This window comes from Chroicocephalus ridibundus, chromosome 6, assembly GCF_963924245.1.
Source record: "Chroicocephalus ridibundus chromosome 6, bChrRid1.1, whole genome shotgun sequence".
NCBI lineage: Eukaryota > Metazoa > Chordata > Aves > Charadriiformes > Laridae > Chroicocephalus > Chroicocephalus ridibundus.
This window is the reverse complement of record NC_086289.1, coordinates 7,149,783-7,168,955: the sequence shown is the minus strand read 5'-3', so window position 1 is coordinate 7,168,955 and position 19,173 is coordinate 7,149,783. Positions and strand designations below refer to the sequence as shown.

Genomic DNA, 19,173 nt, shown 5'->3' with positions numbered 1-19,173 from the left:
GAGGGATGTATTACAGAGGCTATTCAAAGAAAGAAAAATATACCGCTAGCCTAAAGTTTTCCAGGAAGGAAGAGGATCCTTCGTTCCTTCACTCCCCATCCTGTATTTCTCAAATTGTGATGCAGTTGCATTGGCTTAATATCTTTAATTTGGTTGTGAGTCAACTACTTCTTCGCATCAAATACTATGGCTGCTGTTAAAAAGCTACTGTTAAGGACATCATTTAATCTCCTTACACACCACAGCGGACATCTCAGCACCAAGAGAAACGAGAAGTGACAAGAAAATACATTTGAGAAAGGATGACACACAAGACAGACATCTTCAAACAAAACAAGCAATTAAAGACCTGGATATACTAAATTACCCTTCCCTTATTTGAAATCTGCTATCTAGGCATTTCAATGAACTTGTGAGCAAGAAACTATACATGAAAAAGATGTGGTTTTTTTTCAGTTTGAATATCATTCTTTGACTGAACACATGAATGAAACCAGAAGACATGCTGCTGGCTCAAGACAACGCAGAAATGGCTCACAACAAGAGAAACAGTGACAACAGTTCTTTGCTTGGGGAACACAAATTTAATCTGTTTATGAATAGTCGCCTGGCGCAATCAGCAATATATTCAGTAAAGCTTACATTCCTATGTTGAATGGGCAGTTCCATTTTCCTGGGAACATGCTCACTGCCAAAATGCCAGCGTACATGCTGCAGCATCTCTCCCACGCCTGCCAAGTGAAAAGGGAGAATGGCTATGACTACACAAATTAAGCTGCTATTCATCTAAGTGGTCTGAATCTTTTAAACCAGTTTTAGTTGTTTCTCAAGAAAACGTAATTTGTTTACTTTGCTTTGCAGACAATTTATGTGATGCCCAGGTCTACCTCACTAGACTATTAAAACTTTTTGCAAAAAACAGCCATCGAGCCAAAGTATAATTCATTCGAAAACTGACTGCGTGCGTCTTCCTATTCGAGTCTGCACTCAGAACTGTTCAAAACTGTACAGCATCGTGACGTGCTCTCGTATAATTGTCTTCGAGCAGGGTAGCAGATGTAGGCCACGTCTCTATTTCCATTCTACAGGATTGTGAACAAAAAGACATTGTATCTAAGGACCATCAAAACTCTATTTAATAGTAAGAAATCTTCAGAACCTTCTCCGTCTAGTAAATGCATATTCACTTGTGCTGTATTAACTCATATCTTTCTGTAATTACATCAGGGTCTGCAGCAGCCAGTGTAGTGGGGCAAGGAACTAAAAGTGACTGCAGGAATACAAGCCTTTTGGAAAAGCTGCAGGCAAGGATACTTTTCTCAGGTTAGCTTGCTCTTGGCCATATCATTTTTTATGGCAATTCTGGCAACACGGTGACCCCCACCTCTACCTCAAATCCAAAGCCATCTTTCTGATGTCCACACACAAAGATGCACACATTTCTAACACTTCTGGTTCCTGCCATCTGAGTTCTACGACTGGATCATTCATTTGATATGATTCAATTCAGTGTGATTCACAGCATTAAAGGTTTGTTTCACACACAATTAAGCAATGTTCCCCAGCAAAACTGATGAATAAATGCCTACGGCTTTCGATGCTTGGGGTTTGCTGTTGTTTGGGTTTTTTTTTTCCCCCCTTTTAAATATTATGGACCAGATAAACAGCCAGTCTGAGTCTCCTTTTTAAAAAATGGACTGTCAATATTGACAGGTAATGCAGTTGACCCAAATGGACTTTCAGAAACACTAGTGATTTAACATATTGAGTAATAAAAGAGTTAGGAAATGCACATTCTCAATTTCCATTTTCCACCTGCTTCTGATCTTTTCTATAGGCAGATTTGTTTTCTACGCAAGTGTTTGAGAAACTACTGCAGCTATGGAAATTATTTCAGCTGATCAACTAATGACAGACTAATGAGAGTCAATTTGAGTGTTATTTCTATGCTAGAAGAGATGAGACATGACTCGTGAAGAAGGCTCGATATTTCTCATCTAGGTAGCAAGTCAGACAATGCCCACACAGGCAGTGTAATAAAAATGGGCTTCTTCGTGTGGATGGAGCATATAAACCCGGCCTCCCACAAGTACATTACTGAAGCCTAATCTTTACTTCATTATCAATCTGATTTACTAAGTTTACACAAAACCAGCCACAGATGATTTTGTCAAAAGTTACAGACTGGCATAAGTGTTCAATTACAATATAGCACTATATAAATGTAATGTGATCATCAGTGTACCTTGGAAGGAAAGTAAAATATATCTACAAATCAATCCGGGGTAAAAATAAAAGTATAAATAAAATAAAAAGTATAAAATTAAAGTATAAATATCAAGGACTACTATGAGGTGGTACCCATACATAACTCTGCCCACAGCCAGAAGCTCAGTTTTACCAACCCCTCAACACACTACTTGGATGCATTTTTATACCACCCTAACTAAATGCAAGGCTCACAAGATAAACGTGACATGCTACCCGAGCGTCATGCTTTTACTCCTGTCATCAGGAGAAATACTGAAAGTTACACAACTGTTTCTAAAAGACAAATAAGGAAGTTCAGAACTTAATCTGAACTTTGGAGTAAGGCATCTGACAGCCTTACTGAATATCAGGTCGGTAACTATCAGATTAATGCTTCAGAAAGAGTCAGGGCAGGAGATCACAGATGGCAAAACTCCATGTAATCACAGGAGACAAGTGGAAGGTAAACGTGAGACAGAAGGAAAAGGCAAGGAAGGAACAGGTTGTCCACAACAGATATTGCTGACATTTTTAAGAACAGATGGCAACCAGTGACGTGATACAAGGCACTCAGTTCCCAGAGTTTTGGCAGTCCTCAAAATACAGTAACCTGACTCCAATGCATATTTTTCCGTGAAAACAATAGGTGAGAGGTATTTTCATACACTGCACCGACTAGTTTGAGAGCTGTCAAGACAGAAGGCTGAGAAGTTGTAAGGATTAATCTGCGGCAGGAAAGCCTTCTGGCATTGCAGTGAAGGGCCTAAATCTGCAGGTCCTGGGGGCCACAGAGCAACCATGCAAATTATCTACCATGTTCGTTATAAAAAAAATACATATTGTTCATAATAAACAAAAATACACACCTACATATACATCTCAAGACATAACAAAGGAGAACAACCTCAGGCCATCTGGAGTGTTCAAGAGCATAAGTACGTCATCAGCAATTGGTTCCAAATTTCATCCAATGCTTTTAGGCAGATGGAGTTTAAGCAAGAAATTCTGGTGGTTTAGCTCTACCGCTTCTGCTTGATTTAAAAATCGAAAAAATGTAAGCAAACCAGTGTTTATTTACTCAGAGAAAGACTGATTCTCACTTATTAACTTCAACAAACATAAGAATTCCATATAGTTAGTGAACTCAACGGTTTCTGGTCAAGACACAAAAAAAAAAAACCCACAACACACACAAACAAAAAACTGATCCCTTTTTCTCTTTTCTCTAAAGAAAAAGAGAGTGCAACGTGAAGAAGAACTGCTTTTCAGCTCTCGGTCATTTCTTAAAGGAATTATTGAGATTATTTTAACTAAAATGAAAATATTCCACTGCACTTGCACAAGAAAGCTGTTTTTGTCATGGGCCAGCTCAATGCCTCGGTGCATTCTGATTGTCAATGCTTAAAGTATTTTGCAGTGGCTTTTGCTGAAGAGACACGTAACGGGCAGAGTACTTGATTTTAAATGACTTTATCACAGTAGGTAAGAATAAGTTAAGCCAGAAACAATAGTGCCTAATGCAAACACAGTTTTCTTCGTTTTAAAAAGAGATATATTTAATTTGAAAGTGTAAGCCTGTGTATCCACCCTACCTCATACATGTGAATGACTCAGCACTTGCGGACAAAAACAGCTGTCATTCTTTTAAACCATAACATAATGGGCTATGTCCATTACTGATAAAATGTTCCCAAATAAAGCATCTTGGAAAAAATCATCTGTATACTACAAGCTTCACAGACCTCAAGACAACAGGAAACATGTTCATTTGTGTTTTCTGCAGCCACCTTTTTTTTTTTTTTTAAGTACACAAAATGCAAAATTCTGATCAATTCAAGAATTAGGGAAATTTAATTCTCAATTACTGGAAGCTCCACATGGCAAAACTCAGTCTTACTAATGCAGAGAAACTGGTCAGACATCGACTGCAAGAACGGAAGGCAATCCTTGCTCAGAGTCTTTCCATAACTGAAACAGCCTGAAGAAAGAATCATTTACTTACACACATGGTAAGATGGGAGCTAGAAATGTCTTAGGATATAGGAGGCCCTATATGAAAAAGCTGATGGTCCGATGACAAGCAATTCATCTCATCTAAACATACTACAACCCAGCAGGCAATGTTCACTGCGTTTCACCCAACGTCTAATGTCAGCCCACCCACATTTTCATAACACCTCTGCCACCACTGGAAATTTTTTTTTTTTTTTTTTAGGTGAAAATTTGTGAAGCAGACCTTTGGGAGCGCACGTGGTGACAAACACCAATGCCACACAAGGTGTCCTGCAGTCTGGAAGAGCAGAAGTCATGCAGTGGATGACCAGGGAGTGTCACACGTCCCTGTGTGACCCTGGCACAGCCCCCGAGACACCCAGCTCAGGACACCCGAGTGCCCGCCACTCCACTGACTTCAGCTGGTCGGGCAAGCTGAGGGCTAAGCACATGGGGAGGAATAGAGGGAGTTTCTGCAGTGAATGCCTCGCAGGAAGCAGACAAACTCCAATAAGGCTAGAGGCGCGCACGAGGCCACGCAAGAGCAAGTCTGACCGGTCCCCTGGGATGCTCCCACTTTTACTCTTTGGTATCTGACAGTTTTACTGCTTTTGTGTTGATGTGTGGTTCTGGTAGAAAACAGCTTGCTCTGACATGTTGGTTACACACAGACATTCTGCAATCCACCTGCCACTAAACTGTTGCACTTCTATGCAAAAAAGTTGCTCGGCTCGTCCAGAGTAAGACATTGCATTTGCCTGCCATTTCAATTTTCATGATCATCTGCTTTCTTACACAAACCAACATTCCTGCTTATACGGGGCTACATTTGCATCCCTGTATCTAAAAAAAATAAAAATTATCTTGCATCAAGTCACGCCTTGCCAATTAAACAGAACTCTGCAATTAGATTAAATATTGTTGGCAGGCAGAATGAGTTTATGTCAGGGAAAGCAAAACACCATATATTGTGCATTAAAAGGATTTGCATACACAGGGGTTTTTTTTATTGTTTGCCTGTGTGAACCAGAAACCTCCAAGTGACCAACATTTACAAAGTAGTTTGTTGTTGTTGCTAAGGTAAAGATCTAGCACAACATTTTCAACATAAAACCCAAGTGACTACGTGTCATCAAAATGTATTAAGATCAAACACGTATCAGAATATTAAAATATATTGCAGTAAAGTAATTTCTTAAGAGTAAATTTCACAACCCACAGTTAAAACAGTTTCTTTACAGGACAATTTTCTAAGGCACATGAGTTTTACTTCGAGGAGCTCAAAAAGATGGATTCACCATCCAAAACCAAAGTCATGTTCGCATCAGACAAAACCCACCTGACACACTCAAAGATGTTATCACGTTACATTACAGTCCTCCTGCCACAAGGTGTGTCTAATCTACGTAAGGAAACTTTTGCAAGACAAAGGTTGCATTAAGCAGCTGTCTCAATTACTCTTTCAACAGCTGACGTTCAGAAGGCAGCCTTGTTTTTAGGCAGAAGTATTTAACACGCATATGTGCTAAAGCAAACTTTAAAAGCAGCTGCCTCCTCAGTCAGTTTTGGAACTTTAGAGAAAGAATCAAGGACAACCACAGAGTAAAGAATTCAGGGTATTCCTAAATTCAAAGTAATGCAGTACACTACCATGGGATGTATCAGAAGAACTGGCCAAACCTGTACAGCTGCAATAATTCGCAGTTCTCACAAGCAGAAGAAAAATGTACAGGCTGCACCAGCTCAGCAGAACCAAGGGAAGGCTTTATTTTAAATACTATGTCCATCTACTGTAACCAATTTTTTTTACAAAACAGTGAGGCTGTCATTCCACAAGGAATAAAGAAATTGCAAAAGAAAAAAAGAAGCAAAGAACCTAGTTCAAGACAACCTAGATATTTTATAGCCAAAGATTGCCCCAGAGACCATGTCCATTAAACACAGGTTGGTTATTTTTCTTTTTAAGGAAAGCAACAAGAGGAAAAGAGTGAAACGAGAAGGACATCAGAGTGATCACAGTGCTACATAGTTTTATGAGAACGCACATTTATCCAGAAGTACCTGATGCAGTTAAAAGTAGAAAGACTGCTTTTGACTAACTGAAATTATTTATCAGTTATTAGAAGCACTGCAGGAGCTGCTGTAGTTTAGGGTTCCTTTGTATTTAGCACCTCTACCTGATGCACTGTAAGTCAGAACAGAACTCAAACATCAGTTACGGAAGTGACAAAAGCTGCAGGGAAACAAAAGTGTTGCTACTACAGCAATGATCATTTCAAGAAAGTGTCTGGGGATTCTAGCCTAGAAGGAATTTTCAACACGGAACACACATGAAAACAAACATGGATGCACAAATAAGATGCAGAGAAGGATAGGGATATACAAAGTGTATTAGGACTGCTGTAAACCACTGACATCTAGAGATAGGCAAGAAAAATGCAGAATAAACTGTAGCACAAAACTTTCATATGCAATAAGTGCTAATTTATACCTTACAATTCGTATTTAAGTCACTTCAATTTTTTCCTTTAGATTTTCCCTTTTGTGCTGCTTGTGATGCACAAGGACCACAAACAGTTTATACAGATTAACACAGCAATGGCAGACACCCATGTCATGTTCTCAGATCCCATTTGACTGAAGCATTTACATCCTAGATTATACTGTAGATTTCCCGTTCTCTAGTCTTTGATTCTGTATTATATATTCAAGTTTAGCCACTGCTCTCCATGTGGTTCAGATCTCAAAGGCTAGTCAGTGCCATGCATTTGGATCTAGTAGTTGGTATTCTGTCAGTTAGTGAATGAAGCAGTCATAGTAAACTAGCGTAAATCAGTCTTAAAGGCAATCCCCTCCATGGGCCATCTACATGCTGCTCTGATATAATCACAGATCCCAGGAAAGACAGAATTAGATTGTGCAGCTTCTTACCTGCAGCTCCTTTGAGACTCTCTCTAAGTGGTTAGTTATCTTTTTTATTAGGTCACTATACATCTGTTCCGAATGCTGCTGGCATACACACTTATACACACAACTGCAGAAACAAATATAGGAACAAACAATGAACTTACAACAGTTTGCAATGAAGGGTAACAGAGTTCAAAATATTTTGTTCAAGTCTCAATTTAAAGGAAAACAGAGTTAGTTGAATGATTGCTGAACTTTTAAATACAGCCCTGAGCTTGGAATGAGCTCCAGCAGACTCTTAAGTCTGCCCTGGAGGCCCCAGTGTGTCCGTCCCAGTCCCACCCCCCAACCTCACTAACTTAGAATGAGTTCTCTTTACGGTGCACTTCAGAACAGCCAGGATAATTCTGTCAACAGCGCACTCCTAATTCTGGCTTTCATCTCTCCTATGCGAATGCAGTCCCCATTAAAATAAGCAAGTTTAGTGATTATACGCATATGCTAGGGCAAAACCCTTATTAAAAGAAGGGCAACACTGACAAGCAGTCATAGAAGCTGCATCAAAACCGTGCTAGTGTTCTAAAAGAAACAGCAAAAGTTCTAAAATTACAGACCCAAGCATGTTACTCCATCCTTTGTCGCTTAAATTCTAAGAAAACCCTACATTTTCATAATAAACAAAGATGCAGAGAAAGAGCAACAAAACTTTAATTCTGCATTCCATGGCTTGGCTCTGTTAACTCTGGTCTTCAGTGTTACCTCTGTTTTTTTAAGAACGTTTTATTGGTCTCATACTGCAACATAACATATCTGCAAAATAGGGCTATGTATTGAAAACACATTTACAACAGTTGTAAAACACACACATGTATTACTTTCAGCGAAAAGTTACATTAAGGTAGTCATCGTCAGGACTAACAGCAACATTATCTGTACCAGGCAGCTTTTACTTCTCAAGTGCTTCCATTCTTTAAATCAGCATTTTGAAAGCCAGCTGCCACAAACCAAGAGACACAAAGAAGACTTCACCTGGTATCTTGGGCAAAAGTCAACACTCCTCCCCACGCCTCCATTCGGCTCCCCTCTCCCACCATCCCTCTGTATGAATACTGCGCCAGCAAGCAATTTAGAGACTCTCCCTAGAACATGCGCGAACAAACTATTTCCAGCAAGGGCCAGATCCCAGACTTGAATTCTGCAGGTTTTTAAGAGCACCAAAAGCCTACGGCTATGGTACAGCCATACTGTGTCTCTAAGGGAATTATGACATTCCAGTTCTCTACTGAGAAGGTGGTATAATGACAAACAAACTGCAAAGATGGGATTAAAACAACCGTAGACCAAGGGCTATTGAAATTTTGTAACGCAAGTAAGAGGTTAGGCACCAACTCCGAGTCTCAGGGGCCAAGACAGTGCTCTCATTCAATAACTGCCACTCTCAAAGTCTTCTGGAGGAAGGTTTTACAAGTGAATTATCAGTAACCTTTTGTATTTATTCACTTAGACAACTTCAAAAGCCCCCAAAACACAGCACTCATCCCTATGCAAAGTCTGCTCTTTTGGCAAACCATGCTATCCCTTACAAACCAAAATACACCCCACACCTCTCCTACTGCTGTCTTTTAAAAATAACGGAGTAACTGTAGTTTGATATTATTTAAATAACAGTCAAATTCGTCCTGTTTCTTTCACATGGAGTCTACTGACAGCAGATCCCACTTTGGAACAAGCAAGCGCAAAAGACATTTTGGTATGATGCAGTTAACAGCAAAAAAACAATTTGATTTGGATCAAAGAGAGAAACATCGAAAAGAAAAGCCAGACTCTTTTTTGTGATCCCTTACAAACCAGCCAGCTAGGTAACAAAGGCAAATGGCCATACGTGTGTTTGCTCCGTAAGTAACCAGGAAACAGCCACTTCCACAAGCTGACCACTTAATGTGCAGCGATCTAACTAAGCTGAATTTTAAAGTACACGTCTGCTTAGTGTTACATACAACATCGCTATACCTACTTCTGTAACACATTCTGTAGTCAAACACCAATCTTCATATGTTTGTGCAGAATGTGTTTACATTTTATTTGAACCCATCTATTTAGAGGTTCCTTCCCCATTTTCACATCCTGTTTCCAGTTCCTGATTGCGGGCTGATTCTGTGAATCATCCTTGCCCTGCTATTACCCAAAAGAAGTCAGCAGTTTGTTAGTCTTTTAGCATAACCAAACACTTTCAGAAAAGGAAGACCCAAGCAAGACGCTAGAAAGTAAGCATTTATTGAGAGGGATGAAGACCTGAGATCTGTAAGTTGTCTTGAAGAACAATAACCTGATCGCATTGTACCTGGGAGGCAGCTGTAACAGGTGCCAGAAGTACAACTTAGCTGTTCACGTTTTCCTCATCTCAAAGTTTCCTTCACATCTCTCTGTCAATACATTTAACCCTTTTAATAGGAAGTGACTATGCACAGGCAGGCTTTGGACTCAAAGATGAAAACAGTCACTAATCACACTTGGATACCTCGTGGGTAGACTGATACATAGCAAATATCTGCATACACACCTCTGAAGTTATCTCCTAGCTCTCACTGCTGTGGAGCAGGCACCTACAGTTATCACTGATCATGTCAAATATAGTAGTTTGGGTACCTAATACCATATTTTGAGTCTGCATTATGGAAACCTTGATTCCTTTAGTCAGCACAAAGACGATCAAAAAGACCACTGTATTTTCAGCTCAGTTTCACTGTAAAAAAATATAAAACATACGTAGCTGTTTGAACCACTTCTAAAAACACCCCATTTTCAGATTAAAGAACTAGCTTAGGGAAGCAGAGGGGATCTAAACTTCAAGTCTGCTACAGACTTTCTGTAACACTCCAAGAAAGCATCATCATTAAATTCAACAAAAAAAGCAGTTTTTCTTCCATCCTCGATCTTTGTTGTCTAGATTATAAATAAAGCAAAGGGACACCCTCTACGATAAAATAATAAAAAAAACAACTGCTGGTTGGAAGTGACTGTGTCAGAGTAATTACCTCCACAGACATAATTTTTAGAGGAAAACTTAAACTGACACACTAGCTTTATCAGTAACACTAAGCTACAGACAACCTTTTGTTTTGGTAATATACATGCAACAGACACCTGTGCATCATTACAATACTGCGTAAAGTGTCACCCTGATGTACGAGGGTTAGCTAGGAGAAACTTAAAACCCATTATTCCTTTAATAAATATAACTTCTGAGCAGTAAAAAGATGACAAAGAAACTGCAGTTGTCTGAAAACCATAACTAGGTACAGATCTATTCTAGGTACTAAAGCCTTACTTTTGCACACCTGCTCTGAGATAACTATCAAGAGACTGTGGCTTAACTCTTACTGATGGCTCTTTGCACATTGGGGATTTCAAGATAGGGAAAGGATTTTGATTATTTACACTAAAGCTGCAAAACGTCTCTCAATTCAAATTACCATCTCAATTACTTATACGCATGATGATGCCTGAGTCCTGATAGTAGCAATTCCAAAAGCTTAGAGAGGAAAGAGGAAGTTTATTAAAGTTTTTAACTGGAATTAGGAGGAAAGACTGAACATCTGCTGTTCTATCTGGTTCTTTAACCCGAAATTTTAAACCAGAGAGACAAAGTGGCCAAAAGCAAGTGGGCAGGAGAAAATACAGCTGAAAGCCTCTAAAAAGAGCAATCAGTGACTGAGCTGCCTATGTTCTTTCTTAGGGTGCAATGCTATCGTAAAGAAAACCAAGACAGCAGTGCTGCTAGTTGTGTTGCTGGCAAGGGCCAGTAGTTTTAACAGTGCCTTGGCCAGCAAATGCAGTAGCAGTTACCCAGTTTACACTCTATTTACATACACCTTGGATACCTGTCACCTACGGAACAGAAATCTCCATTTTTGCAAATCTCCTAAGAGAGGAGAAACTGCCGGGTCTCTAAAGCATTTAGCATTTCGGTTTGGAGCAGTAGCATGGTTTTGAAGCAAATCCCTTACCATCCCCACTACAGTGCACTAGCTTAGTCCGCAGAGCGGTTCTGCTCAGCGAGTAGATCCCTTTTAAAGCAAACTGCAGTTCCAGGTCAGGAACAAACAAAGTGCTCTCCAAACAAGAATGGAGATATAAAGGACTGAACGTTGTGTCTGTCCTTCAGACAGCCTCTAACTGCACATGCAGACCAGATCTACCTGATGCAAAACACACAAATGACAGTTTATATGGACAGACCTTGATACGAGTTGCTTTTATTTACTTCTGCACCACTACTGCACCAAATTGGTTCCTATTTGACATGACAAAGAAGCCTTTTGAAACATTAAGTCAAATACCTACCATGCCAGCCTCTTCTTCCCCTTTGAGGAAAGGGATGCTGAGACTTTAATACACTAATATATTACACTTAGCAACTATGGTGAAGCTACTTTAATTTTAATGTCTTCAGCACTTAAGCATTTTAATCCTTTAGCATTTACTCCTGTTAACATGGGATGTCAAGAGAGTATCTATTATTCACCCATTCCAACCATTTAAACGATATCGTACTTCACGTAACCTTCCCACTTTCCTCCTCATAAATACAAAATGACAGATGCACGGGCTGCAAGATAAAACAAACATTTAACTTCAGAGAAACAAAAAAAAAGTAACATAGCACTTAAAAGATTTCCTTACCTGTATATTTGTTCATAGGAGATAGGGATGTAGTCACCAGGACTCTGAGTTAAAAGCTGATCTATGGCACTGTCCAACTTTGGCCAATATGTGCTCTTATAGTCTTCAATCGTTATAACATTCATTACTACAAGAAAAAGACAAAACTACATTTAGTAACTTTAGCTAAAAGATTAGAACCAAGTGCATGCTCTGCAATTTCAGATCACACCAATAAGCTGGCCAAAAAAAACTGGGAATAGTTCACTTCTGCTAAGATAACCTCACCTAAAACTAAAGCCCAGACTTGAATTTGTAGCTTTTTATTTACAGAAAATAAAATCAGAAAGCCTGACAAATCACTGCTTGGGTATTTCTTAGGGGTCCAAGTAGCAGCAGAAACCAAAATCCTAGGAATTCTAGCACAACAATCTAATAAAAATGATTAAAGAGAAAGTAGTTCAGTAGTTAGCTCAGATTAGTAAATTACACAACTTTGTGGGAATCCAGAGTCAACAATTAACAGTGGGGCCTCATATGCAGGAGAATAAGATTCAGCGAAGTCTGGTAGTTTTTAGACTGCTCCTTCTCACCAGATGTATCAATTTTACAAGTCTCAGGTGGGACCAGCAGCTTCCATGGCCTAAAAGCTGATGCAATTCTCTCTGCCTTCCATTGCAGTTGGGCTCCCAGGCAGCTTTTTGGGATCCATATTACAGTTCCCACTCTAGCAGGCACAACAATACTCCTTTTCCAGATAAGGACCACCACAGGGAAGAACAGGAGGCATTTAAATTAGCGTTCCCCATCACTCCTTGATCTTCCTCCTGAGCTTCCCAACTGCACCCTCTTGTGCAAGCCATTTGGTGTGCCTTCAAAGACACAGAAGAGTTTTAATCTCTCTCTTTTCAGGGAGGATTTCTGAACTAACCACAGGTGGCTCAGTTCAATAGCGGCCAAGGGAGAAGGGTTAACACCTTCCCTTCACAGAGGTACTGGCGGGACTATCTTGTGGCTTGTCACACCACTGTAGCTTCACAGCAGCCACTCAAAACAAAGCCCTCAGTAACTAACAGTGCAGGGTACACTTCATATCACAACACATCAGGAAATCTAAAGTCCTGTCTCCATTTAACCCCACAGGCGGGTCAGGGCTATATGGAACAGAGAATGAAGATAGTTCCCACCCCAAACAATCCAGTTTAGACACCGCACCAAGAAGAAATCTTTGAATAGGGCTGCATTTTAAATACTTATGTAAATGTAGATTCACTGCTGGGTTTGAGGAGTAAGATTTCTGAAATGTTATTTTCACAAGGGATTGAAAGGAGCTGGGTAAGTCACTTTTGGCAGCATTATGAAGAAAAATTCTAGGGAAATACAGGCAAAACAGTACTGTGAGAAAAAAAAAAAAGAGTATAAAGAGATTGTGGAATAGAGAGAGGTGTGAGACAAGTGTTACAAGAGCAGGTATTATAGATTCATGTTGTGTGTCTTTTTTAGGGCATTTCAGCCAGAAACCTTGCTTAGTGAAGAATGTTAGTGCAGCACTCCTAACCCCCTCTTCACCCAAATAACCATTGTTCACTCTTGCTTCACACTTGTTACAGAAACAGACGTCGTTAACCTAGTAAGTGTCTGAGCAGTGAGCAGATCACCAGTACCAAGTGCTGCAGCCCAACGCTCCAGCCCGCGATCTGAAAGTACAACACCGTTTGCTAACAAGTTGATAAAGGTTATGGGTCTGGGTACACAACTGTCAGGACACAAGTTATCATGTCCACCAAGCCAGCCCAACGATGTAAAAGCGTCCACGTGATCGGGAACAGCACGGCACCCGCCTGACAGTAAATTCACCCCTTATTCAACTGCCTCGCAGTGACTTGCTTCAGTTCTCGTCCCTTGCAGAGCCTGGGCTCCCGGCAGATGTTCTCAGGAACAGCTTCCACATAGTAGCTTTACTATTCATGCTTACACTCAGCAGCAAAATCGGAGCATTTGTATTTTGCTTTGTTACCCCAAAAAGGTGGTTCTCCACAGAAGCACTCTGTTCTACAGAAGACATTAAACTGAAGTCAGCATAAACATAAGACCAAGTTTGGTTTTAAAATTTCAATGTATAATCACACCCACATCTGGTTTTACATATTAACTGAGCTCTATTCATTTGAAAGAAAAGAATCAAGTAAGAATTGAGAACACCACAAAATCATTTTTGTTGAGCAACTCACAGGTTGCTGAGATGTCTTTTTTTTTTTGCTTTAATTTTTTATTTTTTCCCCCCAATATGGAAAAAGAAAGTAGCAGCAGACAGGAAGGCTTGACCATTAGAAGTGCTGCAGAGGTAAAGGAAAAAGTACTTTTACATACAGCCCCAGGAGACTTGCATAGGAAGCCCAGATGAGTTCAAAGCAACATTCTAGAAAAGCTTCATTTTTATTCAAAAGATTCTTACAAGTATTATTTCATTTGATCTCCACACTTCAGTTCTGAAACTAAGCCAACTATAATATTTATATAGTTAAAAGTCCAAAGACTACACACTGAACAATCACTATTTTTATTCTTCTAATCCAGAAAACAAATTACTTTAAAATTTTAGTAACTGTCACAAGTTAGTAACATCCTTTTTTTCTGGCAGTGCTTACACACACAAAAAGCGAAAGATGACTTAAAGAAGCACCCTCCACTTACAAACTCTGCAAAAAACAATCTCAAGACCAGGAAGGAAAGGAATCACACAAATCCTTAAAAAGAAGAGACAGATTGCCTTTTTGAAACTTCCATAATTTTTTACTTTTCCATTTTTTAGGATGTCATTCTTAAATGTTTATCCCTGCATTAGGTATTCGAGATTTAAAACGAGCCTCCATTTCGAAATTGTAAGGAAAGAGTGACGCTAAAAGATGACTTTCATTTTTGCTGAGATTTATTAAGTTTCTGAGAAGCAACACAGACATTTTGTAAGAAATCATGCTAGAATGCATGATTTTACCCAGCAAGTTTGGGGTGGGTCAGGGAGAGAAATCAGGCTGATCAAATGGAAAGGAAGCCGGTGTTTTCCAGGAAATTATAAAAGACTTTGCAAGTAAAGCTTGAGAAGCAACTGCTGCTTTTCCATATACAGAAAAGTTCAAAAGAAAAACTGTTTAAGCCAAAAGTAGCAGTGAAACCATTTCAGTGAAAAAGAATATGCATAAGCTTCACATCATAACCTAGATATTTTAGTACCATAGCCGTAACTGAAACATAGCCTGCTCCAAGCTACCAAATTTTTTGATGTCGACTTCAATCAGAAGAATGGTAAAAAACACCAAGACTTTAAAAAAACAAAAACAAGAAGTCCAAGAATAGGTATATCTCTCCCATGAAACTGATAAGAAAAAAAAACCAAAAACTTACAAACACACATAGCTCAAAAAAGATGCTGTAACAGTAAAAGGCACAGGATGTGAAGAATACAATAATGATTTAAAAAGAAAAATCATTGATACTGTTAGTTTTGTTATTTAGATGAGACAACCTGAATAGCTACTCAAAACGCTTACTATGTTCACATACAAAAAACATCCTTTTTTAAACCTATAGGTAAAAAGGCAGAGGACAGAGCAGGACAGGAAATCCAACCTATTGGCAAGTAAGCAGACATCAGTCTGACGGTTATCTGTCATTTATTTAGACAATAAAACCAAAGAAAGCAGCTAGGCATCTTTCAGGAGCTTTATTTCATCTCACCAAGTGGCATACGTAAAGCTTCACTGCTAAATTAGCAATGCACCCTACAGTTCTAAAATATTTTCCCACAGTGTACAAACTCTTCAAGCAGATATCTGAGACTAATCTACAGACTTTAAGCTATCGCTGTGGCTCTAACATTTTCCTTTTTCTCAGCCATCATGCACATCTTTACAGAATAGATTTTGCTGTATCCCCTGCCTGACACATCCCAGCATACATTAACAAGTTTATGAGCCTATCCTTTAGTTGCTTTCAATTCTATTCTATTTTTACTACATGTTTCTCAGACTGGTTAGTAAAAGTAACTTTTTTTTTTCCACCAGACAATTTGCCTACGCAGGAAAGCACACACACCGCACTGAACTTCGTTACGCAACAGAGCAGTCAACAGATTTACTGGATATGCCAACCCTCACAGCCACACATGCCCATCCTAAATGGGACTGGGGTTAAACACATTTATAATCATTCTTGCTTGAAAAAGATGAAAAAAAAAAAAAAACAAGACGGAGAACTCTTAATTTTCTTCACAACTCAGATACGCTGCAATTAATAGTACAGAAGAGTTTTGCTTAAAGTATTAAACTCTCTTATCTTTTCCCTTATGGCCTTTAAAAAATACTTTTCATAACACTATTGCTTTATAAATCCATAACTAGGACTGAAGCTGATGAACTGTAAATAAGGGTTTAGTTATAAGTTTTTAGTTATAAGTTTATCAAAACATGGAACATTTTCTTAAGGTACTTTAACTAGAAGAAAAGCTATTAAATGAACTACACATTATTATATCTCATTTTAGTTCTCAGTCTTACCAAAATCTCAAAGAAGGAGACTTGGTTTTGGCCCCTTAGAAAGATTTTAAAGTGTTTCCACCTAACCTTCTTCCCCCGTTATTCTGCCAGCTGCATTAGACCAAAAAAGGCACACCACACAGCTTTAGCCTGCAACTATGAACATGAACAAAACCAACTCGCTGCAAGTAATTAGGTATTGGAAGACAGGCATTGGATTTTCTGTTTTGGAGTAAAGAATCAGAAGGAAGAGACCTATCCAAATGTCAAGGGTGCTCCAGTTCATCATAGGACTGTTGGAAACTGCACGTCACACAGTTTTGAAGGCCACCTGTAGAAAAACTTGTCTAAGACTAAGCAAGCAAGGCACAAGTCCTTGCTCATTCAACTGCAAGAAGTTCTTCATGCAGCAGAGAACAGGCAACTTTCCTATCAAGCTTAAGGCTGACAATCAGCTTCTCCACGCATGTTCTGCCATTGCTAAGACAAAGCAGGAAGGAGGGGATCCAGCACACACTGTCTCCCTTTTCACTGGATGTTTTTTTCCCTTTTTCTACACATGAAAACTAAACAGAGGAGATTAAGGGATCCTCTGCCAGAGCCGGGATTAGAACAGGCAGGATCCCAAGGCGGCTCCTGTATTTTCTCAGACCATAATATTTCACTGAACTTGTTCTGTTCTTATATCGTGAAAGTTATCCACAACACAAAGGTGCAGAAAAGTTCTAATGAACTTAACTCGGAGAATTTTGTATGTTACAGTTTTAATTTCCTTTAAAACAATACTTAATATCAGTAGGACAGACATTATGTTGGGATACCAATGCTGGAGAAGTGAAAACAAGAACTCAAAAACCACACCCTAAGCAAAATCACGCACAGCCCCTTCTTCTCCCCCTCAGACATAAACTGCAGATTAGCTGGAAAGTCACATCCCCATTTAGCAAAGATACAGCTCAAAAACCATTTTCATTCTGAACTAGAAGGAAAAACTAAGGTTCTAAATTTCTGGATTGGCAATTCAAGAGCTTAGTTTAGCAAGGCTGAACAACATTTTATTTCGACTGACTCAAGCGTTTATGAGCCACCCCAAGGTACCTGGAGCCCTGACAAGCAAGGCAGGCAGAAAGCCAGAGAGCTCATGGAGTCTGGGAACCTTAACTTCAAAGCAGCCAGCCCTGGCAATGTGCCTAAAGCCACGAAACCCAGGCTACCAGAGAACAGGGATTCAGCAGCCTGAACTTCAAGCTTCTGATCAGCTCTGGAGCTGGGCTGCTGAGGAGCTGGACAGGTGAGCTAGCATTGGCAAAGCAGGGAAAAAACAAAGAAAATAAAGAATGTTATCTGTCCAAATTTCATCATGTCAGTTACATGGTTACGTTTCCAGGAATATTTCTAACTAGCCAAATCCAAGTTTTCCTACAGCCGTTAAAGAAAAGGGCGTATTTTGCCCAGAGGAGTGACTTTTGGGAATAAAGGTAGAATTAAAGTGAAGAATAGAAAGATCTTCCCTTCCCTCAACCTCAGCTCGGAAAACCAACAGAAAAATTTGCCATTTCTGCTAACAGCTACATGCAAAAGATATTTCAGAACTGTTTTCTGGGGAGTAAATTTGTCTTCAGTAGTTCTCATCAGGCCTTTGCAGACATACATCCCTTGCAGGGCAGCACACCCCTTCCAGGGGCTCTGCACACATCGCCACCCACCGTCGGCAATCACGAACAGGTTTCGGACTCAGCTTTGGGTTTTTCGAGCAGAAAGAAGAAGTCTTTAGAAAAACAAAACCTGGGCTAAAAGCTACAGAGAAAGGAATGGTGTACAGCTGAAAACCCTGCCTGCACTTGCTCTCCCAGTTCTAGAGCCAGACCTACCACGTCACCGTGCCGTGACAGGAGAGCGGCAGCAGAAGCTGGGGTGCATGCATGCAAGAAGGATGGTATTTCCTCCTTCCGAAGCGCCTTAACCCATTTGGTTGCGCTTCGAGAAGCCTCTCGGGCCAAGACCCACCTCAGGGACCCGCCGTAGGACAGACCCGAGCCCGGCCACCGGCACGGAGCAGCGAGCGGGGGTCAAGGGGGAGCGCAGGCTGCGGAGGGAGCGGGCGACAGCGCCCGGGGCCCGCGGGGCGGAGGGCAGGGCGGTCACTCACGGAACTTAGAGGTCGAGGCGTTGATGTTGATGGCGGCGGCGATGGCTCCGGCTCCGGCTCCCCCCTTGCCCGGCTCGCAGCCCCGCAGCACGCCGTTGGCCTCGGGCACGGCGGGGAGCTCCGTCCCGGCCGTGGGCCCGGCGGCGGGGCCGTGCAGGAGGCGGTCACCGAGCGGGTCGGCGGCGGGGCCCAGCAGGTGCCGCCCGTAGTCGCCGGCGCCCCAGTTGTTGTGGTTCTGGTCGTCCATCATGGCCTCGCAGCCGCCGCTGCCGCCCTCCTCCTCCATGCCCTCCTCCTCCATGGCTGCTGCCTGCCTGGCGGGGAGCGAGGCGTGGCGAGGCGAGGCGAGGCGAGGCGACGGATCACCGCCCGCCGCCCATGGCCGCTCTCCGCCCGGCGGGGCTCGCCGCGGCACAGCTCCGGGCAGGGCCCGCCACCGCCAGCCCAGCCTCCGGCCGCGCAGCGCGACACTTTGCGACAGGCGGAAGACGGCGGCGAGCGGGCCAGGCACCCCCTTGCCGCGGGGCATGCTGGGGAGTGTAGTCTGGCGGGGCGGAGCTGCCATTGGCTGGAGAGCGGAAGGAGGCGGGGCCGGAGAGACGCTGTGCATTGTGGGACGGCTGGGTGGCGGGAGGGCGAGTGGGTCCCTGCTCGGAGCGGGGACGGCCTTAATTAGCTAAC

At 41.3% G+C, this 19,173-nt stretch overlaps 1 protein-coding gene across 2 annotated transcripts in view; it reads right to left on the bottom strand.

Annotated features, from left to right (window-relative positions):
* CACUL1 (CDK2 associated cullin domain 1) overlaps nucleotides 1-18,965 on the bottom strand; it is a 52,907-nt gene extending 33,942 nt beyond the window's left edge. For both annotated transcript variants that reach the window (XM_063338191.1, XM_063338192.1), the window contains exons 1-3: nucleotides 18,493-18,965; nucleotides 11,833-11,959; nucleotides 7,174-7,276 (exon numbers count right to left, since the gene is read on the bottom strand). In XM_063338191.1, the coding sequence (XP_063194261.1) occupies nucleotides 7,174-7,276; nucleotides 11,833-11,959; nucleotides 18,493-18,793 (531 nt within the window). In that variant the 5' untranslated portion in view covers nucleotides 18,794-18,965. The remainder of the gene's footprint in view (nucleotides 1-7,173; nucleotides 7,277-11,832; nucleotides 11,960-18,492) is intronic.
* Nucleotides 18,966-19,173: the final 208 nt, after the last annotated feature.